This window comes from Kryptolebias marmoratus, linkage group LG24 (genome assembly GCF_001649575.2).
Source record: "Kryptolebias marmoratus isolate JLee-2015 linkage group LG24, ASM164957v2, whole genome shotgun sequence".
Classification (NCBI taxonomy): domain Eukaryota; kingdom Metazoa; phylum Chordata; class Actinopteri; order Cyprinodontiformes; family Rivulidae; genus Kryptolebias; species Kryptolebias marmoratus.
In genome coordinates this window covers 18,240,085-18,265,491 of record NC_051453.1, presented here as the reverse complement: position 1 = coordinate 18,265,491, position 25,407 = coordinate 18,240,085, and the positions used below count along the sequence as shown (strand labels likewise).

Genomic DNA, 25,407 nt, shown 5'->3' with positions numbered 1-25,407 from the left:
AAATAACAAATATAAGAACAAGCCAAACATACGAAACAATTTATACGCAGTTTTTAAGTCGCCGTTTTTATTAACAATTTATTTTCCCTATTTGTTAATAAAAACTACCGTCACTCTGGATTCTTCAAGGTATTTTTTTCTTCTCGGTATAAATCTGTGAAATAGTTAGACTGTACTTGTGCTATATAAGCTAAAAGCTAAAGTTCATCCCGTTCATAAAATGACTGCCTCCGGTTCTGTTTTAGCGACTTTCGACAAAAGCTGCGGAGGAAACGGCGGGCTTTACAAGAATCTTTGGTGAAAAACAAACTTGAGGATGACATCCAGGTAAAGTGTTCATCTTAAAATCATATTACTTTTGACGTCATGTAAAATGAGCAGGCGCAATTTTTTGACAAGTTTGAACATGACCAGGAGAGAGGAGTCGGGCTCGTTTTATTTTACACTCCAGCCAGAGGAGCTGCTAATGTTTTGATAAATTTAACTTACTCGATAGGCTCTGGTTCCCTCCGCCAAGTTGAATGTGGAGAAGCAACAGACCACAATGAAGGTTGGTTTGTGTTTTGTAGTGGAGCTTTTAGGCTGTAGTTTTTCTCCTCTGTGTGCTGCTGGCTCCTTCTCCTCACCCTCTTCCAGCTTTTTTGCGCTGCCGTGTGTGGATGTGAGGGTCTTTTTTTGTTGCTGTCTGTCTGAACTGTGTGGTCATGTTCTAGCAGGAAGATGAAGGCAGCGATGGAGACCCAGGAGAGACTCTCAAACGGGCAATAAGGGCTCAAAGACAGAGGCGAAAAAAGAAGGTGCATCTTCCTTTGGCTGCCTCCTTTTAGTTTTCTGTGGTTTCACACCTAAAACACTAACACCCCACTGTTTGCTTTTTGTGTTTATTAGCTGCTCGAGCGGTCTTTAGTCCAGGAAATTCACGAGGATGAAGATGCAGGGGAGGTTTCCACTCTTCAGGACTTCAGTGCAAATCGGGCATCAGCTGAAAAGACAGATAACTTAATGGCTTCAACAAAACCTCCAGCTGGTTCTCACATAGGTTTGTTTGATTAGCTTGGTTTACACTTTACATCTGCAACACATGCTTTGGTTTAGTTAGATCACATCTGGACAAACAAAACATGTTGACAGCACTAAATTCATCAGAGTTGAACTTTCTAAAGGTCTGTTTCTGTTTTACACAGTAAAAGATAAAAAACAAATTACCAGTGAACTCCAGCCCTCCTTTATATTTTGAAGGTTTGTTCTTAATTTGTGAAGCTCCTGATTCAGTAACTGTTGTACGATGCACAGGGAACCCTGCTTTAGTGCACTAAAGGGCATTTTTACAGCCAGAAAATTTCAGAAGAATTTAAATTAAATTAAAGGTGCTATTGCTTAAAAAATTCCACAATCTATTCTTCTTAGTATCATAATTATGAATATAAATAACAATCTAAGGTAAGAAAAAGGCCAACATTTTGATGTATAAACTACGTTAGAAGTATAAAGAGAATCAAGAACAAAAGAAACGTTAGGTATACATATAGGTAACAATGTACCTGTTAAGAGAAGCAAGCAGAAACACAAACTAAAAAGTAAGCTTCAAACAGTCACAGTAAACACTATAAGTCATAGCTTAAAAATTCTTGAACCATGACCAGCAGAAGACTCTGATGGTCACATGTGGGAATTCTTATGTGTCCACAGTGTTTTATGTAGGAGATATAGCAGTTTTTGAAGGCACTTTACTTCCAGTTTTGAAGAAAAAACTGAGCTAAAATATAACATACTTGCTTGGGTGGGTGTGCACTCTGCACTCTGAGGCGATTTGAGGAAAAATTAGAAGTCTTATAGCAGTGAGAGACACTGGGTGAAAGAAAACAAAAATTCCTGTTTTGATGTGTAATTTGTACTAAAATGTTGTGGAAGTAAAGAGTTTGCGAAGGTTTGGAAATCTTAGACATGTTAAAAGTTAGTGTGTGGCATCATCAACTATCAGTTGAGCATTTTGTGGAAAAATCTCCAAAAATCATCCAATTTAAACTGTGATTGTGGAAAACAATGAATGCAATTATTGCTTCATGTTGCACGTTGTATCCTAGGTTTGAGAACTCAGCACTCCTCCAGCTCTCAGTACTTAGACACCTTGCAAGAGAAGCTGAGAGCAGCCAGGGTAAATATGTTTTTTATATAAATATTTTTCATACACGCGCAGACGAGAGGTCTTATCAGTCTACATGGAATTCTGTTGACACATCATGTGTGGATCTTGCATTCCAGTCTAAAGTAGAGAGACTTCAGCAGCACGAGGCCTCTGTAGAGCCAGCCAGTCGACTCCAAAGGCTCAGAGACGGAGACCATGTAACAAGGTTTGACAGAGAGGTGAGTTTTCCCACAGCCGGACACATGTAATCCAGTACAGCCAGAGAACTTAATTCATCTGGTTTTTAGCAGGTTGATCCAGTCAGTGCGGAAGGAGGTGAGGATCCTCCGGCTCTTCGCAGCAGGGTCAAGTTCCGCGAGGCTGCCCGAAGAGTAAGGCCTACAATGAGATGAAAACATAGAAAGAATTCATCTCTGTATTTATGTAATTACCTGTTTGCTGAAAATGCAGGTAGACAAAGACCTCCCAACAGCTGAGGAGGCATACAATTTCTTTACATTCAACTTTGAGCCCGATCATCCAAATGAGTCAGAGAAGCTTGGCAGAAAAAGGCAGAAACAGAGAGAAACCACTGAGGAGGACAGAGGGGAAGCTGAGGTTGAAGAAGATGCTGAAGGAGAAGAAGATAACCAAGATGACAACGTCATTCAGGTAACATCAGCTGGAGTTTTGTGTGGATAAATATTTTTGATTGTCCTGTTTAAGCGGCTGGAAAAAATAGAGTGAATGCCTGGTTTTGTGCATCCTGCCTCAGAGTGAAGACGCTCCCCTGGTTCAAAATGAAAATGATTTATTTGTCATTGATCAATCGCCCCAAGACTTCCTGGTAATGAAGAGGGCCGAGTACGTTGGTTATCGAAAACGTCTTCAACGAGACAGTGAACTTTTGTTCACACCAAGCCTTCGAACCGGTAAAATGTGCTCTGATGAACTTCCTGGTTCACATTTGTGACTTTCAAGTTGTAGTGAGGTTTGTCCTTTGTTTTATTTTTACAGTTCCTACCTCTGTTAAGCTGCCTGAAAACATGAAGCCTCGCTTTCTGGAGGATGAGGGTCTCTACGTAGGGGAGAGGCCCCCCGTGTCTCAGACCAATGAGAACATCCTGGAGAATCGCATTTTGAGAGCAGAGGAGGTGTCGTTAGCCATCAAGCTGGATCACTCAAATATATGTGTCCTATTTTTCATTTTAATATTTATATGAATGCATTTTGTGTATTTTTAAGGGAAAGAAGTGGTTTGGAGATGATGGTAAGATCATGGCTCTGCCTGACCCCATTAAAGAATCATCCACAAGACCCCCTCTGTTCCACATGGAGGGAGAGCTGCATCCTGGTCTGCAGACTGTGTACAGGAAGGTCAGAAACACTCTCTTATACCGGCACACTCATTTCTCACATCATACACTGGAACTGATACAGCGTTGTCACATTGATGTATTCTCTGACTCTTTTAGCTTAAAAAAAAAGAAAAGCAAAAAGGTCAGATTGGTGTTTTGTACAAAGTAAAAGGGGAAGAGTGGCTCTTTGTTAACAGAGATCAAGGCGGAGCTACATCATCCAGCTACATCAAAAATCCCACTGTGGAAATTAAGTTCTACAAAATATGTAGAACCCCTGAATTTCAGCTTTTAAATATGTTTTCTTTAATTATTACATATGATTTAGCAAGACATTAAGAAAAAGATGTAATAGCAAGTGATTGGAGCCACCAGTTGTTTTTAAATTTGATTAATCTTTCGTAATGGTTGATTTCTTGATTATCGCTCGCCCACCACCGAAGGGAACAAGTAGAGTGATAGTAGTTTAGCCTGTGTGTGTGTGTGTTAAACAAAATATTTCCTGAACCAGCAGATGGATTTGAATGAAATTTAGAGTAGTGATTGGACATGCATTTAAAACTGATTAGCTTTGGCATGCAAGACAATATATTTATATATTTTATTTGCAAAAGCAACAGGGAGAAACAGGAAATATAGAGAAAGTACAAAACTTTCATTAGAAATGCAAACCATGTGATCATTTTTATTTAAACAGTTCTCCTCTATAGACCGACTACTTCACACCTCCTTTAATCATGACACCTGCAGGGAATGAACAAGTGCTAGCTGCGCATTTCAGTGATGAATATTATCCATCGCGGTGAATGTTATTTCATCCCTCAGGCACTGCCGTCCAAGTATGCAAATCTGTTCCTCGCTGGTGCAGCAGACCCTGAGGGAGACTATCAGCTCGATGTTGATATCTCGGGGCTGGTCTTTTCCCATCATCCACTCTTCAGCCGTGAGCATGTGCTGGCAGCTCGTCTGGCTCAGCTGTACGATCAGTACCTCACCAGGCAGCACAATAACCTCACAGGTCACCTCACTGACAAGGTAAACTCCACCAGAATCCTGTCTGAGGGTAGGAAAACCATCCTTAAAACAACCTGATTTCACTTAAGTCATAACAAGAGGCTTTGTACACTTAAAAAAGTGCTAATTTCTGCTTTAGCTGAATGGCTTAAGGAATGCCTTGCGGAACATGATGAATATCCACGGCGAGCAGGGCCTCTCTCTGGCCTTACGGCAGAGGGTTTCAGAGTACAGTTTTGAAGTGAGGTAAGGTCTCCCATTCAGTCCAGAAACAACATTGTTGGTGGCATGACACGCAGCATTCCTGCTGGTTGTCGTCCCCCCCCTTCGAACACTGCAGAAACACTCGGCAGCTGCGAGACGCAGAGCAGGAGAAAGACAGGACTCTGCTGAAGAGCATAATTAAAGTGTGGAAAGAGATGAAGGCTCTGAGAGAGTTTCAGAAGTTTACCAACACCCCCTATAAGCTCTACCTCAGAAGGTGACTTCTTTCACAAACTTCTCAACTTAAAAAGTCTCATTTTAATCTCATTAATTCTGACAAGTAACTGTGTTTATTCTTTGTCTATTTGCTGGAACGTGTGCGTTATGCTCACTCTGTAGGTTTTTGTATTCATGCCATCCATATCGTGACTTTGTTGGATTGTTTATCACTTCACCAGAGAGAATGTGGATCGGGCATCAGATGAGCGCAAGTATGAAGAGGAAATCTTGACAGAAGTTTTGGAATTGGAGGCAGAAAATGAGGAGGAATACCAGAAGAAGCTGGTGGAGTACAATAAGCAGCTGGAGGAGTGGAAGCTCTGGAGAAAGAAACAGGTGCCTACTGGGTGTAGTTTAGCAACAGAAGTAAAAAAAATGACACTTAAATTAAGTTTCAAAATCAGGAAGGCCTTGTTCTGGCAGCACTCCCCATTAATATTCACACACATTTTTTCCAATGTGTCCATGTTTTCAGAAAGCCATAAGGAAGACAAAGAAGAAGAAGAAGAAAAAAGGTCAGGCGCAGGATGACACAGAGGAAGAAGAGAATCAAGACCTGAAAGAAAGTGAACCGGAGGGGCCCTTTGAGGAAGGTTCTCTGAAACCGGAGCCCCCCGAGAGGCCGGACCTTGGTTCCATCGAGCAGCAGGTGAGAGAAAAGGCCTCGAGGATACGCAGGAGAGCAGGAGAGGCCATCCTGATCCCGGAGCTGTCAGCATCAGGAAGCATCACCGCCACTGAACTCTGCCCCCGGTAGGCCTTCTAACATCCCGGCTAATAAATCCACGAACTGTATTATTCCTCTCGCTGTCAGGGGTTTTGTGTTTTTTATAAAAAAGAGACAAATTGTTTATTCGTTGTGTTCGTTTTCTTCCCTTTTCAGGGCTGAAATAGCTCGACGAGAAGATGTTTCCAGGCGTTCACTTTTCATCAAGATCCTGTACAATGACAAGGAAGTTTCCAGAACAGGCAGCTGCTCCCTGAACGCGGATTTCAGGGTGCACTTTGGTCAGATTTTCAATCTCAAGATCCTTAACTGTCCCCAGAGCATTATTCTGCAGGTACAATGAAGGCATGCTGAATCTATGAGACAAACCTAATTTGTAAGTGTCTGTTGTCCTTTTTTTATTATTTATTTCTGTGTGTTTGTGTGTACTGTGTATGAGTAGGTGTTTGAGGAGATTGGGTCATCCTGCTCCCTCCTGGCTCAGGTGTTTGGACCAGTACCAGATCCTTCTGTTGTTACAGGCCGCGCCCCAATTGAGAAGTTTGAGTTTAGCAGCAACCAAAGAGTGATGTTTGATCACGAGGGAGTTGGAAGTGGTAAATGTCTTCATCAGACTTAAAACACCCATAAATGCTTAGTACTGAGCAGAAGTATTGAGCCATTCCTCTTATTTTTGTGTTGCTCCCAAGCGACCAGACGTGTTCATTATAAACGTAACCTATGGTTCTTCTGGCTTTCTATAGAGCTTTTTGGGTTTGTTTGGTTTAACTTTTTTCACTCATTTTCAGCCTGATCAAAGTCCATTTTTAAAGTTGTTTTTTTTTCAAGAGACGTGATTTGTTTTCATGTTTCAGTTGAGCCACCAAAATGTAAACAATATCAGGCATAAATGAAGGCAGCATTCCTTAAAGGAATGTGTATCAGCTGCTGCCTCGCATGCCAAGGTGTCAAACGCTTGCTGCATATGTTGAGGATGACTCTCAGCTACTACCACACCAAATTTGAGCTCAAAATCTGTAAAGCTGACCAAGTTCTAGCCTTTGTTGTGTTCTTGCTCAGCTGCGGCAGACATCTTGAATATGTTTGACTCCAAAGGTACAGTCATAGATGTACATCCAATAATTTTTTTCTGAAAGTTTCCTTAAAATGGTTTATGGGATACTTTGCTAGCAGACAGACAAACAAGCACACACACATGCATGCACATGTGTAATTACATGATCTCCCGTCTTTAATGGCAGGAAATATGTATTTTTTTCATCAGCAAAATGATTCCTAATGACTGTTAACCAGCTAGGCTAATCTAGGCATGGTGTTGTTACTTGGTAAAAAAAATGAAGAAACTTGTACAGTTCAGGGAAAAAATATCCTAAAATCCTATTTGTAGCACATAAAGAGTATGTGAAAGTCAGCGTCTTTAAGAAAATAAAAAAAATCTATCAAATATCTGTCACAGGATCTTAGAGATGCATCATCCTTCCACTGTATGTCAAGTTTTTACATAATATATCTTCAGGACAGATATTCTGGTGTAGATTCTTAGTCATTCAGGACATGGTAAATCCAATAAACAGGTTCAAAACAGAAACAACTGAACTTCTGTTCTGTAGCTGAAGAAAATCTTATTCTTTGATGCAAAATATAAAGTAATGGGTGGTGGCTCAACACTCCTGACCTGCACTGTAGTCCCTGTCGTAGGTTTTACTGACACGCCCACATGTTCTCTGTGTCCCTCCTCAGATGTGCCGATCTCCTTCGAGCCTGATGGAAGCAACAAAGTGATCCTGCTGACATCTGGCCAGCTGTTGTGCTGCATGTCCTGGGGGGCCGGGGACGATAATGCGCCGCTCGCACCTCCTGTTTCCCAACAGCCCGGTGGTGTACGCAGGTAGTGTGCCTAAGAGCAATGAGCCACTGACTATGGATGGTTTAAAGGTTTAAGAAAGTGGGTCTCCGAGGTGGGGGTTCTACTCTGGTTTGTAGCAAATAAGGACTAAATTAAAGATCTAGAATTTCTTGAAGGAATGCATATTGCTCGCCGAGTTTTATGCCAGAGTTTGAAACTAAAATCATTTTATGCTGAGAAATGATGGAAGTTCTCAATGTTTTGGTCAAATCTGTTTAGTTATTGAACAGCCAATCAGCTGTAGATGTACGTCCAATTTTCATTAGTTTCATTAAAATCCATCCAGTGCTTTATGAGATATTTTGCTAACAGAAAAACAGGGTTGACTTCAACAGTTAATGCTGAAGTTTTAAGTAAAGATGTCGTGCCATGTGTAGAACTTTAAGTATGTGGTGGGATGATACCACACCAGATTTTAGGTTAATACCTGTAAAATTGACTGAGTTATAACCATTTTTGTTAGCTAGGGTTGCTTAGCTGTGGCAGCCATCTTGAAATTGTGTTGACTCCAAAAGTTAATCAGTGCTAGATATACATCAAGTGATTACTTTCTGAGAGTTTCATTAAAATCTGTCCAGTTTTTCATGAGATATTTTGCTAACAGACAAACAAACAAATACACACTCACAGATATGGGCGAAAACATTATCACCTACCTTTCAGCAGCAGGTAATAATTACTCGATCAACCAAGTGCGCCAGAAGTTCCCGTTTGACACACATTCAGCTAATGCTTGTTTGGTTTTTGGAACTGCATACAATAAAATAACTATTAAAACATTTCAAGTACTTCAAGTTACCCAGTAAATTTTTTAACTCCTGCCTCCTCATTATATTAAATGGAACAATTTCCTTGCTAAAAATAAAATACAGCTTATATTATTTGTTCTAGTTATTGATTCATTTAGACCTTACCTTGTTGCTCATATACTATATTTTTAAATTTTATTTAGTTGTAATTAGTTGTTCGATTGTATAATAAAGGTCGTGTAAAACCGCGGGACTTGCCGTGTTGTGTTTTTGGGACACATAAATGGGATCTTTTGGCTTCACTTTTAACAACCGAAGAAGAGGACATTTGCTTCCTGTTTCTCAGTTTCAGCTAGTTTTATCGACACTTCTGAAAAATTGCACGTTTTCTGCCTCAAGGGGAGAAAATGCCCGAGCTGTGACGATGAGCTCGTTCCTTAAAGCTGACCTAGTGTCAAAGAAAATTTCCAGCAAGTTTGAATCCGTCTGCACCCAGACCGTCTGAACGCACCATCACACGTCCCGTCTCTGGAGTTAAAAGCTGGGGGCTTACTGATCTCAGCTGACTGGTTCCCACATATTAACACAAGTGGTATCTCCTCCATCTACTTTAGCTGATAGAAGAAAGGCTTTGGCTCATAAACTCTGAAGCCAAAATGGCTGTTTGTTTGTTGCTGTATTAATCCCTGTGTCCCGTGTCCTGTGTCCTGTGTCCTGTGTCCCGTGTCCCGTGTCCTAGGGGTTTGGGCCATCTTGATGCTGTCACCAGTATTGGAGCATCTGGGCTATATGACATGAAAAAGATAAGCGAGTGGGCCACGCAGTCCCGACTGGACCCCAATGACCCTAAAAATGCTTCAATCATGCAGCTGCTAAAAGTGAGTCACAGAATACTTTCTTTCTGGAGATTCCCAGAACTGAATCTTATGAGGAGTCCTTCTTTGTGTGCCCTCAGGTGGCCAGCAGCGGTGAGGTAACCGCTCCGGAGTACTTTCGTCTGGAGCATCTGCAGGACGAGTTCAACTTTGTGAGCGACGAAGAGCTGGACGACTCCAAAAGATTCCGCCTGCTCAGGCTGAGGAACCAAGGAGTCGCAGAGTTCCGCAATTACAAGCTTGTTCCTGCTTTGGAGAGCGAGATCCCCGACAAGGTGTTACAGGTCAGCGTCTGAATATTCGCCGCATCTCACATCATTTATAAACATAACAGGGTGTATGCATGATGTTTTTCTGTTTTGGTTGGAATTATTTCAGGAGTATGAAAAACGACTGAAAGACGGAGAGATAGTTGACACCAAAGAACATTTGGATTCACACAGAGCTTTGGTGGCCAAATACCTTCAGAGGGTGAGACTACAGCTATTTCTCTTTAACACTTAACACATGGTAGTACTGAAAATACTGTGAGTTTGTCGTTTTCCTACAGATACAAGAGTCAGTCATCAACAGATCTATTCTGGCTAAACATTACTTCCAACTGCCTGACTTGGTGGTTGAGGAGGAAATACCGAGCATCGGGTAAGTGCTCCACCAGACATCGTTAGGCGTCCTGACTTTCCACTTTAAGAGTTGACACTCCTTATCGCCTGCCGCTGGGAAGCAGGCGATCACGTGTACATGTGTTTGATTGTCTGTAGTGTTAGCGAAGTATCTCACGACCCACTGGACAGATTTTAATGAAACTCTCATGGAGATGTATATCTACAAGTGATTAACTTTTGGGGTTCAAGATAGACCTCAGCACACATAAACATAGCAATAACTGGGTCAGTCTGACAGATACTGAGCTAAAGTTTGATTTCATAGTAGCTGAGGGTTATCCCCAGAGTTTGAGCAAAATCTTGCAAGATTGCCCGAGATTGCACAGAACCTGACCAAAACAGTTAAAACTACAATAACCATGAGACAACCTCAGATTAAAGCTCTAGCATGAAAAGCGGCAGGCGATATGCATTTCTTCAAGGACTGCTGGGCCTTGAGTTTCTCTTTGTTCCAAACATGTAATGCTGTCACCAAAATACTAATCCAAAGACTTTTCTTATCATTTCTGTATAACCTGCACCTGCTCCTTTTGTATTAAAAAAAGAAGGGAAAGCTTACAAAATGTGCCAGAACGCCCAGCTCCAGGTGAACAGGGAAGGTTAGGTAGCTTGGATCACCTTAAACAGTGGGCTCAACGTCAGTATCAGCTCATCAGAGACAGGTAAAGTGTCACAGGGAGATGTAAGTATGTCTGGTTTTGTTTTAGCCTGGTACAGCGCTGCGTATTTCCTCCTCTGGAGTTGGCAGACGTCGTTTTAGAGTGGGTTTCTTCACATGAGGACGTAACAAAAATGTTCAGTTTCAGAAATGTAGTCATTTAAGCAGATTGGTACACATTAGAGCCAGAATAGCGCCTCAGCAACAGGAATGCTGCTTTGTGTTAAACTAAGAATTTCGTTTATCATCTAGATTGAAAGTTTTAAATCATTCTTTTCCATTTTCTTTTTCTTCTATTCTGCTATAAATGTTTACAGTGGTGCAGGTTCAGGGTATGTTCTTTAGTGTTTTTCTCCTGTCTTTTGTGTTGTTAGTTTTAAACCCAGCTACAACTACAGTAGTGACTGTAGACCTCAGACAGTATTCAGACTTTCTGGAATTTGCAGGATTGTTGTACACTTGAGACAAATTTTACTTTCAAATCATCAAATTACTGAAGATTAACATTATTTCAAAAGATCTTAAAGGCACTTAATGTATTGCTAAAACATTTGTGCATAATCTTTCATTGTTTCTTCACGTAACCATGCTGCACTTTTCTATATTTATTCCAATACAATTTGTAATACGTACATTGCAAAAGTATTCACTCCTTGTTTTTCGTTTTATATTTTGCTCTACAACCTGGAGTTGGAGAATTTAAATCTAAAGCTGACCTCAAATGCAGCATGCTTCATGTACTGCAGCATTTAGCATGGGATTATAGGAAGGTTTTGGTTTACATACACCAGCATGTAATCCTTAAATTTCTCCTTGCCAGTTCAATTAATAAAATATTATGTTCCTACCGTCAGAGGTCAACAGATACATTGAGGTAAAAATCCTCCACATCAGTCCTGTGATTGTGAAATTGCAAATACTTGGAAAAACTGAATACTGCTAATAGTTCACAGTCCCGTCCTACAGTTTGTATCAATTAAATAAATTCTGACTCGAAGATATTGTTTCAAATCAAAGAACGTCTTTAATTCTTTCTTTGATTGCATGTTTGTCGCCACGAACAGGATTCTGGGAATCAACCTGTTTAAGCTGACTGAACCCAAACGACCGCTGAAGCCTCAGAGGAAAGACAGAAAGAAGGTGACAGCTCAGAATCTGTCCGACGGAGACATCAAACTGCTCATTAATGTCATCCGGGCTCACAACGTCCCGATCCGCAAGCCTCAGAGCAAGTGAGTGCCTCCACTCATACTGGGAATAGCTAAAAGAAGAGAGCGTAAAGCCTCTTTTGCCCTGACCACCCCTCCGAGGTATTTAGACTAAAGAGTTTTTGGTAGTAGACAACATACTAAATTATTTGAACTGATTTTCATTTCAGTAAACCAGGACAGTCTTCTCAGAGCGCCATCCAGAGCAGTGATTCCTACCTCAGCCAGGTACAGTGCACCTGTGCTCTGCTCTGCGAGCTTCATGTGAACTAGTTGAAGTGTGTGTTGTTTGTTTATTTATTTATTTATTTTTGCGTGTGACACAGGCACAAGTGAGGCCGTTTGTGGAGGTGTTCTTCCAGCGCTCGGTGCTTCAAACAACCACAGCTGACGGACCGAACCCGAGCTGGAACGAGGAGCTGCAGCTGCCATTCAGGTGAACAGAAAGCTTTTAGACCTGGTATATCCATTCATTACCACCTACCGGAGGGCTTTCAGTGTTTAAAAAAAAGAAAAAAGAAAGTAGAGTCAGCTGACTTGTTAAACGTCTTCTCCACAGCGCACCAAACGGGGACTACAGCACCACCAGCTTGCAGTCAGTCAAAGATGAAGTGTTCGTCAACATCTTTGATGAAGTGGTTTATGAAATTGGACCAGTGAGTAAACGTCAGCCGTTCTTTCCTCCCCCCTCGCTCACAGTTTTCATATTCAAAGCTGCTCCTTCAGTTGGATCATCCCCAACCTTGCTCCACAGAACAAAGACAGGGGGTCATCTATTCACACGCAGATAGAGAAGCACTGGTTGGGCTCGGTCAAGATTCCTTTCAGCACAATTTACTCTCAGTCCAAGGTGAGATCTTACTCTTCATATTAGCAGACTTTTTATTTATTTATTTATTTATTTTTTGGTGCATTTGCCTGAACTTGTGGCGAACTTCTCCTTTCTGTACGTGGCAGATTGACGGAGCGTTCAAAGTGAATACTCCGGCCGTGCTGTTGGGGTACAGCAAGGAGCTCGGCAGTTACGGTGCTTACGATCACTTCCGGAAACCCAGCGAGGGAACATTTATCAGACTCTTCATCACCATTGAACCTCAGCTGGTGCCTGGAGAGTCGATCAGGGAGAAGGCAAGTCAGATAATCGGAGCATGTTTAGGTTGCATTGTGCTTGGCATTTTTCTTTAACCATTTCGTTTTGTTTGTCTACTTTCATTTTGTTTGTCTCTTATAACACATGAGGTTATGCATTTATTCTCGTCATCATTCTGTGTCATTTGTTGGCTTTTGCTTTGCTGCATGCTCTAGATAAAGGAAGTGAAGGTAACTGTCCATTTCAGCTCTCATCCCATATTTTTTCACCTGTACACAACAGCATCCAAATAACCATAAACTTGTTATTTCTTCTGCCTGACATCCATTTGCTGCAACATTGCATTGCAGTTCGAGAGTCAAGAGGATGAGCGATTACTGCAGGCCTCAGAGACGTTTGAGAGGGAAGCAGCTCAGAACTACCCGGACCGACCCTGCATCACCACGGTCATAGACCTGAACGGGAAGACGGTTTTCATCACTCGCTACATCCGACCACTCAAGCCCCCACAGGAGTTCCTTGACGCATTTCCTAATAACCCCCAGGAAGCCACGGTCCGTGTGATTGTGCCAAATGTAGATTTGTCTTCGTTTTGTTCGAATTTATTCACTTTCGCCGCGCTCTTTCAGACGCTGGTCGCTCGATACGTCTCCCTCATCCCGTCTCTGCCAGACCAGGTGTCATTCTCCGGAACCTGTGATTTGTGGAGCACCTGTGACGTGAGTGGCGCTTCTATGAAAATGCTCCGAATAGTACACGGAGGGGAAACACATGTCTTACGGTAATGTGTTTGTTTTGTTTTCAGCAATTCCTCACTCTGTTAGCAGGAGATGAGGAAGAACACGCTGTGCTGTTGTGCAACTACTTTCTGTTTTTGGGCAAGAAAGCCTGGCTTATTATCGGTACAGCCATACCTGAGGTAGGTGACATTTACTTATTAGGCCTGAAATTCTTTTAGATACAGCTGCGGTCAGTTTAAATCCACTCATAATGGGTATGAATGTCAGATTAATTTTTGGCTTTTCATGACTTATTTGACAGCCTCACATTGACTCTTCCAAACACTTCTTTTCATTGTGACCAAATAACTCAACCTTTGTCTCATCTGACAATAAAACCTTGTTTCAGAAGGCATTTGGCTTGTGGACAGCTTAAGCCTCTTTCTTGGTCCTCTCAGTCTATGGTGATGTAAAACTCGTCTTCACTGTGGACAGGTATTCTGGCGGTCCAGCAGTTTCCAGTTCATGGCAGGTTTAAGCCTTGGTGGTTCCTGAACATCTGGACTAATTTCTTTTCATTTGACGATGACAGATTGATATTGCTCAGTTCAGTGAGTGCTGTCAAACTAATCCTATTCATGCTGGCAACAAGAAACTACCCTATTCAGGTGTTCCTGGTAACTAAGGAGAAGTTACTAGACCATAGCTTTGTCCAGTTAGGACATTCATTCATCTTTTTCACCATTTATTAAAAAATGTAAAGGAATTTATTAAAGTATTTGACCTTGTATGGATTAGAAAAAATCCCACAGTAAATTTAAACTATTTTTTTAACTCTCTGAAGTTGTATGTTGTATAATTATACAACCCTGGAAAAAGGAACGGTTCAAATAAATCAGCGGCCCAAAATAATAAAACATTCATGCCCATGACTGACTGCAACAAGGGTAGGAGTTTTTTCTGTGTTCAGGAGCAGCAAACTGTGGGTTTGTTTTTTCTCAGGGGCGCACAGCCTACGTTTTAACCCATGAGCCGAGCGGCTACTTTATCTGGAACCCCAGCAGCGGTCAGTGCTTTGAATGGGACGACCCCTTCTGCCCCCTCCAAACAGTTGGCTGCTTGGTTAACCCTGACAACGTGAGTGAAGAAAAAGCAGCTGTCTGACATTCATTTCTTCCTCCTGATAAGATCGTATCAGTTTTCCAGAGGATGTTGTTTATTGGAACGTGTTTAGGTCTGGTTCAACGTTCAGCAGAAGACGTCACCGCCAAACATGAGTTTTGACATCACGAAAAGCAAGTTGTGGAAACCGTTTTTCTCCCGCTTCTTCTCCCATCCGGGGCTGTCCAGCATACAGGTGAGCCTTCATCAGCTTTGATTTCTGATCACAAAGGAGCTCGTTTTTCTGCTAACTTGACTTCCCTTTTAGCCCGAGGAGCTGGCGTACCGCCACGCAGACAAAGCGGCTGCAGTGGAACTTCAGGACAGGCGAGTAACAAGAAGTCGGCTCCTTTTCACGTTGCTCCGTCCTGCCCCCCAGAACAGGAGACATAAAACACCTACTGTCTCACTTCAAATAGAATCGAGAAGATCCTGAAGGAGGAGATCATGAAGTGGCGCCCTCGTCACCCGACTCGCTGGAACCGATACTGCAACGCCATCCTGAAACAATTCCTGCCTAATCTGGAGCTGAGCAGAGGGCAGGACGTGGCTGAGGGGCATCGTCACGAGCTGCAGAGCCTGCTGGGAGATTACAGGGCAAGTATTAAACACACTTATGAGTCTAGTTGTATTACAGCACCATTCCCCCCCAAAAAAATTATAAGTTGATTTAGACATCCGAGTTGTGTGCCACTGCAGTTTATTTATCCTCAATATGCATTTTTCCATTTCAGATTGCAGGATTCCCTTTGCATCTACCATTCTCAGAGATTCGGCCAATCATAGAGATGGTGTATAGCACCGGAGTTCACAATATTCAGGCGTCAAACGTGGAGTTTGCTCTGGCCGTGTACGTTCACCCTTACCCCAGCAGCGTGCTGTCTGTGTGGGTGTACCTGGCCTCTCTCAGCCACCTATGATGCAGGAGACGAGCTTATGGCATCACTTTACTTCTTCTAAACTTTTTTTAATGACATCATTTTATAGGTTAAGTTTTATATATATATTAATTTATAATACAGATTATCCTGTTCCAATTTACCTCCACATTTTTTTTCCATAAGATCAGTTTTAACACTGAAGAAATCCATCTGCATCTGTTCAACAAAGTTTGTTTTTTGTGACAGTCTCAGTCCTGCTGTGTTGAATTATACTTTAAAATGTCCAAATATGATTAACCTGTAGCGATGCTGCTACTGACCTCTTTACCACATGCCTTTTTTCCTCCGTGGATACACTTAATAAACAAAAACAGACTGAATGCATTGTTTTACCTGTTCACTTTTATTAGGAGTTCAACATTGCCAATGAAGCTCATGCAAGACTTCAGAACAACAAAATAAATCTTGCTGTGTAGAATGAATAAAGCAGTACTCAGTACAGCCCTTAAAACCTGATCACTCTTACCCTCACACTCCTAATTTCTCAGGATTGACCACATTAGGTCGCTCAAGTGAACTCTCATTGGTTTACCCCCCTCACTGGAGTGCATAAAAGGAAAAGAAAGAAAAAGATAAAAAAAATTATGGGGACCAAATACTAAAGATCACAAATCTAAAGCAAAAACTTTAGACTATACAGCAACATTATGTCACAAATCCTATCTGTGCTGCTTGTGTTCAGATCTGTCCTCCACCGGGGTGATAAGAGTTCAACAACAACCATCAACATCTGGGATCAGCCAGCTCTAATCTACAGAACGGTCTGACGTGTGTTAAAGTCTGAAGTTTTAGTGGCTAATAAAATTAGCAGAAAATGTTTAGTACCTCCTGCTGGTTTGGTTTTTGATTTCTCAAAGCCAACAAAGAAACCAGAAACTATATTTACAGCCATTTTAAACCCATCATCGCCCAGTTATGTTCTTCTTTCGGAAGGATTATGTCCACTAAATTAAACATGGAAACAGCAGGAGCAAAATTACAGTTTCGTCAAGAAACATTTTTAGGTGACACAAAATACAACAAATGGTATTCCCGGGATAAAGTGCAAGAAGAGGGAGAGCTGCTGGGCTGCGTTACTCTCCAGAGCGACAGCAGGCTCTGAAACCACACTGCAGGTTCTGGCAGCCGCTGGCCGTGTCTGCGTGAGGACCTGCACAGAAACAACACACACTGGTTATTATCAGCTGGTCCACACACACACACACACACACCCCACATCCACTTTGTTACTGTATTTCAATGATTACATACTCAGTGAATCTTAACTGTGTAGCACACAGCTGAATGTCAGACTGGACCCATTGTTCTGGTCATAATAACACCGACTTACCTTCCATCTCAGCAGCATCGGTCACTTAAGGTTGTGCAATTAATCAAATTCGTTGTTTGGATTTTGGCTACAAATAACCACAGCACTAAAAATATTTTTGCCACTGATGCTCTTGTTTTGTGTTGCCTCCTAAACGAGGTGCACTCCTGCCCCCCCCCGCTGCGGGACATGCAGGGGAGAGGAGGGCCGACACGCTCCAGAGACGTCCGCTGCAGGCGCTCACAAATTACTTTCAACACTAAGGACAAAGATTATAAACAGCTGCTGTCTAAACAATGTCTGATTTGGAGGGGTACATGTGGGAAATATGTGACCAACATTCAGATTAAAGCAGAGGAAAAAGAAAGTTGTCTTTAATCATCACTTCAGCAAACTTTTCCACAAGAAAACGAAGCAAGACGTAAGTTTACTAAAGACTTTGCTGCTGTATGTGAGGAATTATGTATTCCATTTAAAAAAAAAAGAGAAAAAAGAAACCATGAAGCTACGCCTATTTGGGTGAAGTGATTTTAAAACACGATTACAGCTTCAGGTAAAGCAGCTGAAAGCGTCCAGCTGGATCTTAGAGGAAAAATAAGCTGCTGTCAACAAAACAGGAAAAAAGGACAGCAGCGCTGCGTCGTCTTCGTCAGTGAGCAAATACATTAGTTTTATACTATAGTTACTGCAACTAATATGAAGTATAGGGTTTATATGTGAAGCACATCTGGGAAGAACTTTGTTTTACAAAAAAGGGTGTTTTTTTAATTTATAAAAAGCTTACTTTTTAAGCACCTTAATTCATAGATTTTTTTTTAACTGAGACACAAAAGATAGTGCAATTCATTGTTCTTTAAGTGCAATAAATGTAATGTTTCCAAACTTGAGTAATCGTTGTTAATACTCTTGATTACAGATTTAATCAGAATATTCAGGATTGTGATTCTTCTCCTCCTATAATTGAGCAATCCTACTAGAGTACATGCTATGTAAGTGGGGTTAGTAATACCTGTTACAGCTGGCACACACTGTAGATCTACTCACAAATCATTTACAGCCATAAAGTTGAATAGTTAAACATTCACAAAGCTCTTCATGAGGACACCTTCCTTCCTATATCATGAACATGATTTTCTAATCAGACAAAAAAATAACATGACCACTAGCGGTTTCACTTGTGTTACCGTTAATGTTGTCGCAGTAATAGAAGTGTTCGTCGTTAAGGGAAGGACAGGCTGACACCAGCTCCTGCAGGCCAACCTCGGTGATGAAGAGGCAGCCAGACAAGTTGAGATGCTCCAGGACAGGAAGTCCTCCACGCTGAGATAAAGCCCTGAAACAGAGGAGGGATGTCGAACTTGGTTAAGACATAATGAAACACCTACATGAACATTGGTAATCCAGAGTTAGTAGCCAATCTGAATTAAAACCATCTAAATTGTGCAAATGTCCTCATTAAGTCATGTGTTCATTCACCTTTATCCAGGTGAATGAACACATTAGATCTAAACCAAAACTGTACATGAGACAGAATAAGTTGTTACACCATATTGTTTAATAAGCAAGCCCTGATAAAAACTAGTTAGTGAATGTTTTGAAATTGAAACAATGATACAGTAATGATTCATTTTACTTCATCAACATATTTTGAAGGAAGACCCTCCAAATAAATCCACATCAAATTTGAGCAGGAAATCATGTTATTTTAAGTTAAAAGTATATTTAAAAAACAACATATGATAATTACCTCAAGCCCAAATCAGTGATTTGGTAACATCCAGAGAAGCTGAGAAATTTCAATGATCGTGTTGCCTTTGAGCAATCAGTCCTGTTCTCAGGCTCCAGACACTGCGGCCCCCCCAATGAGGAGCACTTAGTCCGCAATTCTGCAGTGCCGTTTCTGCTGACGCCTGACTCGCTCTGAGGACAGGTAAAAGTCCTGAAGGCCACGTCACTCGAGCAGCAGGTGGAGTGACCACAAAGCATTTCCCCAGCCACGGCGTACTGCTGATGCAAAAAGGAGGAGTCTGAGCCAGTCCTGAGCCTTCTGCTCCTCCTGCAACAGCATGAGCCTCCCACAAGCTGCGTCTCTGCAAAGCTTTCGGTGAAAGACATTCCACCCCGGCGGCTCCACTCCGCAGCATCCTCAATATCAGCGAGGTCCGACGTGTCCAAAACCCAAACGTGCATTGGGATGCGGGCCGTGCCCCAGCGAGCGGTGCCGTGCTTGAAAATGATGGCCTGCTGCTTCCACCCGACTGCGTGCAGGCTCCTCTCATCCACAAGCGTGATGGGTACTGGGGAGCTTTTAAGCAACTTAGCTCGCCGCTCTGAGCGTTTGTCAGAGCAGCTGGAAGACATAAGGTCACCCAGCCCGACAGACAGTTTCTTAAGGGTGTGATCGTTGATCTTCTCACACCCCGACAGATCCAGGTGCTCCAGAGAGCGACAAGCTCCAAGATATGACCAGCTGGAGAGAGACGAAAACAGGAACAAAGCTGTGATTGTAATTGTGCATATGAAAAGATGCACAACCTAATCTTTACCTACTGGGATTCCAGTGAATTAACTTTGTGCTGCTGCAACAACATGAAATCAAAACGTGTTCTTTAGCAGCTGAGCAATAACGTTACCTGTCAAACGCCGAGTCTGTAACATCTGTCTGAGTTAGGTCCAAATGAGTAATATTGTGGCAGAGGCTGAGTATTTGACGAACCTGGATTAAAAATAAATAAATTAAAGTCAAACCATCTTCATTATTAGTTATGAGTCCTTTGATGACAAAAAGGTTTTGAACAGCATACCATTTTACTTGAGACTGTAGAACTGTATGCAAGAACGATGGACTTGACAGATGAACCAACAGCTGGAAGAAGGTTCTGGATTATCCCATTTAGGAGCCTCTTCTCTCTCTGAGCGGTGCTAATTGCAAGCAAGCCTTCAGTATGACCCGAAACATCTAACAGAACCGAGAACACAAATTAGACAACTCATTTTCTGTATTAGATCGAGAAAAACAGACTACAAGAGACAAATATCTGCAACACAACAGGTTTGCTCACTACCTTCATCTCACTGCTGAACCTAAAATCTAGAGCCAGCATCTTTTTTTTTTTATCTTTAAAAGATAGAGAATGTTTTTTTCAATAAAAATTAGACCATTATTTAAAAGGCAACTTTTAAACAGCCTCATCATTAAATTCACATTACATGGTGTGATTCTACATTTATACAAGCTTATTTTTAGTTAAAAAGGAGAACATTTATGTATCTGATGAAACCTCACCTGACTCATCAACATCAGCATCCTCGTCCCACTCCTGAAAGGCTCGACCCTCGTTCACCCGACTCTTCACCCACTCCTCATCTGGCTCTTGGTCAAGATCCCCAGGGGGACCTCTATAATAATCACCTGAAGTGTACACACACACACACACACGTTTACCAACTATGCAACATGGGACGCTTAAGTATAAAGATAAATCTATGCTTGATAATAGCATATATTCTGGAATAAGAAAGCCTTTCACTTTGCTATTAAATAACAAATTATCATCAGAAGTTATTCATTTGATTTCATAAAGAAATGAGCTAATGCCTCAATAAAACTAGTGTTTTGCATCTCAGCTAGAAAATCTAACATCATAGTGTTGTTCTTTAAGTCTCTTCTAAGCCATATGATGGAAATTCCAAGTTTCTGTATGTGAGTAAAAGCAACATCACAAAAGGCTGGAGAGACGAGTGAGAGAAATTGTTCTTATTTTATTTAAACTATAAGAGTTCTAGATGTTATCAAAACTAGTAAGGAAGGAAAACCCTTCCACACTGAAGTCCATAGTTTATGGAGACATGGTATGAGAATGTTGATGTCACTGCACCTAATGTGCCAACTGGCCAGCAAAATTATATTATTTTTATATTTATCATTGCTCCAGTGTTTTAAGAGCCAGTTCAATGTATGATTTGTGGCAAACATTTAACCTTTAAAGAAGAATGAACTGAAGACAAAGAAATGTAATTAAGCATAAAACTATTTTCTCACTGTTTTATGAGTGCTACTCTGTCCAAGAGTTTCTGTGTGCCGTTATGAGCAGTTGGACTAAAATCTAAAGACTTTATGCACAGGATTTGGTACTGAAATCATGCTGTAAGTTCACAAAAAGATACCAGACATTACAAAAAGACCTCATATAAATGCATCAGCTTGTCTCCTTTAACTGGATAAAGAAAAAGGTGGTTAAAAATACACACTGTAATAAATCTAGGAACCGTTAAATTATAAAGAAAAATTAATTTAATATCCAGACTGCCTGAAAGTGGAGCTTACCTCTTGCCCAGCGCACAGGATAGAGGTGCCTCCACAAAGAGCCCGTCTTGGCCAGCTCTGTCCACGAGCTGCACACTTGACTACAGCGACACAGATCCACGGGGCTCAAGTAACAGAAGAGCCTCAGCATGATTTCTGTAGGAAGCTGGGAGATGTGGACTGAAGAGTTCCTGTTCTTTTCCAGGTCTGAGAGAAAGCACAAAATGGCTCAGCTTCTAAGTCGCTCGAACAACACCGAAATGACGGCATGCACGTTTACGAATGTCAGTGCCTTAAACAGTTACACACAGGTTCAGCTGCAATGGACACAATAGACCCTCTTGTCGTTTGTAATGGTGTTGAAACACCTTTATTCATACTAACCATAATCGGTCTTCTCGTGATCAGCATACTTAAAGGCCTTTTGCAGCTCCTCTGCCTGGGTCCACAACCTGAAACCCTTCAGCACCTCAGCAGCACAGTCCAAATGCTGTTGGTTGCAGTGCTGTGCGATCACCTGCTTCTTGATGTCCTTTAGCTCTTCGTAGGTGAAGTACTGCATAAGCATAGGCTGAAACACCTGTAACAAATCTCCTCAGTTTAAAAAAACAAAACAACTTGCAGCAAAGTCAACCGCAGGGACACAAAAATACTTCCATGTAAAATCATTTGACTCTCATCAATATGAACATTCATACCTCCTCTTCCTCCTTCATATGTGGCAGAAAGTCCTGTGTGAAAGCCTCAAGTCTCTCCTTCAGCTGCTGGGCATAGTTTAGCTGTTCATATTCACTCTAGAAACATAACAATTGGTCATTCATAGATTGTGCCTGAAATAAATCCCTTAGTCTTTAACATAAAAGAGCATGAAGAGTAAACGCAGATCAGAAACACTATGGGACTGTTTAAAAACGTGCTGTTTTTGTTCCACTGTGGTCTATTTTACAAACTGGAGTTTCAAACCTTGTAAATATGATTGTAACCTCCCGTGACCCAATGTTCTCAACATTTTTAAACTGGAGGAAATTGATTATGAAATCTATTTACAAACAAATCAGAGCAGCATTATTTATCCTTGCAGGAACATCTTTTCTTTTCGACAGGAAACAGGATTTCTATTTAAACCAGAATGATGTTTCTATTCTCGTTACTGGCAGAGCGGAAGTTCAGATTTACACAAGTGCCTAAATCTGGAAATCTCTTTTTGTAATTTGCAAATGTATTACAAAAATAGATAAATAAATATTCTTATCTCCTGCTAAGCAGGTTTCAGAAAACAGCTCTGCTTGTGTAAAAAATGTCTCTATCTGACATTTTTCTTCCCAGTAAAATTTAAAGTTCTGACTTTGTAGAACTGCCATGAAATGGTTTTATCCAACTTCATAAAATCAGATGGTAAAAAGACTTCCAGATTTCCAATAGCAAGTTATTGATACAAATAACATGTACAGATGAAAATGAGCAGTTCTGATGTTGCTGTCAACACAAAGTTTGTGTGTTTAAAGTAATAGTTACTCTAATAACACACTGTGACCCCATCAGCAGCAGCTGAAACACGTTCCACCTTCAAATTAAGCCTTGATTTTTTTCTGCTTAGCCTTTGTAAAGGTAACAAGTACAAATTAGGGCATGAGATTCAATTAGTTCCCAACATTTTAATGTAGTTTTCACCTTGACGCTTTGTAGGCCTTTTTCAAATAGGGACAACATCTCTGAAAGTTTGTTGTCAGAGTGCACGTTGTAGGCCGTGCAGCAACGCTGCTGCAACAAGCCAATAATGTACTCGTTCTCAATTTGTTCGTGCATCTTGAACTCCTTGAAGGTGGCGCACAGGGACTGAAGGAAGGAGCGGAAGTCATTGTTGTTGGAGAAGTTGGTTTTTGACAGCTGGAGAGAAAACAGAAAAAAAAAACAAGAACAGAATCAGAGTCAGTGATAGCAAACACCTTAGTTGTATTCACACTGAAACTTGAATTCTGCTAGAAGCATTAGATCATGGAAACTGATGCAAAGGGCATTGAAACTGTGACATGTTCATGTTAGCAGAACATGATGCATTATCTGGTGACCTAAATGTGTTTATCTAACACGTAAAGAGGAGAGCTTTAACATGCAGCCTGCTCGCCAGTAACAATATTATGTGCAGCTGTTGAAACAGATAAAAACAAGTTGCATAACATAACAAACCATTACAAGAAAAGATGGCGCGTCTTAAGGCTTCATCATGGTTAATTAAACTTCACCGAGCAAGCACAAAAGTTTAAATTCCGTGTAAGTAAACGCCTCTGTATTAGACTAACCAGCCCAACAGTGTGTAAGCAGTGCTGAGACAAACACCCGACAGTTCGCAGCTAAACACACCAGCTAACAGCAGCTAGCATGCTAACGCGTCCACCCCTCCTTTAACCACACAGTCGCTGTTTCCGCTCGTGAAACTCCAAACTAACGGACTGCCTTTGTTTCTGCCGCACCTTTTCGCAGTACAGACCCACAAGCTGCTTCATTCGCCAGTGTGGGCCAGTGAAAACATCCACCTCGTCAGGAAAAGGAGCCATCTTCACCAGAACTCACTGCGTCATCTGCATCGACGGGAACATCTCATCAGCCCAGGAGGAGGAGGGGCGAGTCACGTGACCGCCACTTAGGGAGGGCTTTGGGTTTACCGTGAGGGGAAGAAAACATCTCTCTACAACAGATAAATAATTATCTACGGAAGCTCAGTGCTATCACGCAGGAAAAAAAAATTCGAAGGCTATCACGTTATAACGTGATACTTATCTTGTTTAAACATGATACTTATCTTGTTAAAACGTGATACGTATCTTGTTTAAACGTGATACGTATCTAAAACTACAATGATTATTATTATTCACCGAATTTAACTTGATTGTACATAATTACAGAAAGGTGACGTCAAAAATAATTAAATTCAAAGGTTTATTTATGATTTATTTTGGAGAGAGGAAGTCTTTTATTTTGAAGAATGCTTAACAGGATCTAGTTTTGTCTTTTGTCTGGCTGCTCTGAGGAACTCTGTACACAGAGTTGGTGACAACAAGCAGCCTGAAGTTCACAAAAACTCAAACAGACATAAAATATGTTTGTTCGTTTGTTTGTTTCAGAGTGCTCACAGGTTTCTTGATGGTCTCTCTCATGATTCTCCTTCTTCACGGTCTCTTAGTTTATGAGGACCACGTGCTCTTGGTAGATTTATGTCCCATATTCCTTTAATCTCCTGATAATATATTTAACAAAACACCTGGGGACGTTTATGGCATTGGAAATCCTTTCATATCCATCCTTTTAATTTTTAATATTTTTTTTCTCTTTAAAGGTGGTGAATGATAATTCAATCACCAGTTTTACATTACATATTTTCATTTAACTGGTATTACTCTTTAGAAATTTGATTTCACTTTGACATTGAAGAAGTTTTTGTAAAGAAGACCAGGTTACATTGACCATGATTGATGCATGAAACATGGAGGCACTGTATTTTGCTAACAGATAGGCAAACAAACACTTACACACACAAAAGAAACATGGCTTTTAGCCATTGATTAATTTAAAGCAATTTTCCTGTAGGTTAACTTTGGCGCCACAAAATAATTAAAATATATTGTACCTTCAATTTCAGTCTAAAATAATTTACCACAAATATTTTTATCAAAAGATGGACTTTTTCAGCAAGAGCATTACCAAAAAAAAAACAAAATTTATAGTTTCAACAACGTTTTGAGGCATTTGTTTGTTGAATAGATTTGATTAATTGTTTCAAAGTGGACTTCCCTGACTTTGTTGGCTATTATACTTGTCATTGCAAGTCCATGCAGACTACTGTGGAGGTGTTTTTAATGCACTAAAAACTATAAACCTATGTTTTTTACTTCATATTCGATAACTTAATATTTGTATGATTTCTGTTGCACTCTCTAGAATTTTTTATTCTGTGCATTTAGTCTATTTTTCGAGCTGTTGTAAGTGTTTACAGTCTAAATAAAGTTTTTTGAAAAAAACCCCATCTTGGTCACGTGTTACCTGCTGTCCGCGGGCCGCTCGCTTTATGACGGTTGCTAAGGAAAATATCCACAGCAACAGCCCCATTTGGGGGCT

General features: G+C 41.0%; 2 protein-coding genes across 4 annotated transcripts; one reads left to right on the top strand and one right to left on the bottom strand.

Moving 5' to 3' along the window:
* Positions 1 to 249: 249 nt before the first annotated feature.
* On the top strand, positions 250 to 16,287 carry cc2d2a (coiled-coil and C2 domain containing 2A). 3 transcript variants are annotated; one of them, XM_037974086.1, is made up of 37 exons: positions 250 to 327; positions 497 to 550; positions 714 to 797; positions 889 to 1,039; positions 2,085 to 2,155; positions 2,263 to 2,364; positions 2,437 to 2,517; positions 2,597 to 2,797; positions 2,901 to 3,057; positions 3,143 to 3,279; positions 3,371 to 3,502; positions 4,309 to 4,518; positions 4,637 to 4,743; positions 4,838 to 4,978; positions 5,160 to 5,316; positions 5,456 to 5,733; positions 5,864 to 6,041; positions 6,150 to 6,303; positions 7,448 to 7,595; positions 9,102 to 9,240; positions 9,318 to 9,521; positions 9,616 to 9,708; positions 9,788 to 9,879; positions 11,625 to 11,792; positions 11,939 to 11,996; positions 12,095 to 12,204; positions 12,328 to 12,424; positions 12,523 to 12,618; positions 12,726 to 12,896; positions 13,209 to 13,412; positions 13,488 to 13,577; positions 13,664 to 13,777; positions 14,580 to 14,714; positions 14,812 to 14,934; positions 15,007 to 15,065; positions 15,158 to 15,335; positions 15,473 to 16,287. In XM_037974086.1, the coding sequence occupies exons 2-37, from the start codon at positions 545 to 547 to the stop codon at positions 15,656 to 15,658; spliced, it is 4,812 nt and encodes a 1,603-aa protein (XP_037830014.1). In that variant the 5' UTR covers positions 250 to 327; positions 497 to 544; the 3' UTR covers positions 15,659 to 16,287. The 3 variants fall into 3 exon arrangements, with proteins under 3 accessions (XP_037830014.1, XP_037830015.1, XP_037830013.1); XM_037974087.1 differs by lacking the exon at positions 250 to 327 and having other exon boundaries at positions 357 to 550; positions 717 to 797; positions 2,434 to 2,517; XM_037974085.1 differs by lacking the exon at positions 250 to 327 and having other exon boundaries at positions 357 to 550; positions 2,434 to 2,517.
* fbxl5 (F-box and leucine-rich repeat protein 5) lies at positions 16,007 to 23,924 on the bottom strand. Its single transcript, XM_017423472.3, has 11 exons — positions 23,766 to 23,924; positions 22,966 to 23,181; positions 21,993 to 22,088; positions 21,679 to 21,874; positions 21,316 to 21,501; positions 20,275 to 20,400; positions 19,793 to 19,947; positions 19,622 to 19,704; positions 18,736 to 19,458; positions 18,173 to 18,321; positions 16,007 to 16,829 (listed from the first exon to the last, which is right to left on the bottom strand). Exons 1-11 carry the CDS (start codon positions 23,847 to 23,849, stop codon positions 16,753 to 16,755), a joined length of 2,091 nt encoding a protein of 696 aa, XP_017278961.1. The 5' UTR covers positions 23,850 to 23,924; the 3' UTR covers positions 16,007 to 16,752.
* Between the last annotated feature and the right edge of the window lie 1,483 nt (positions 23,925 to 25,407).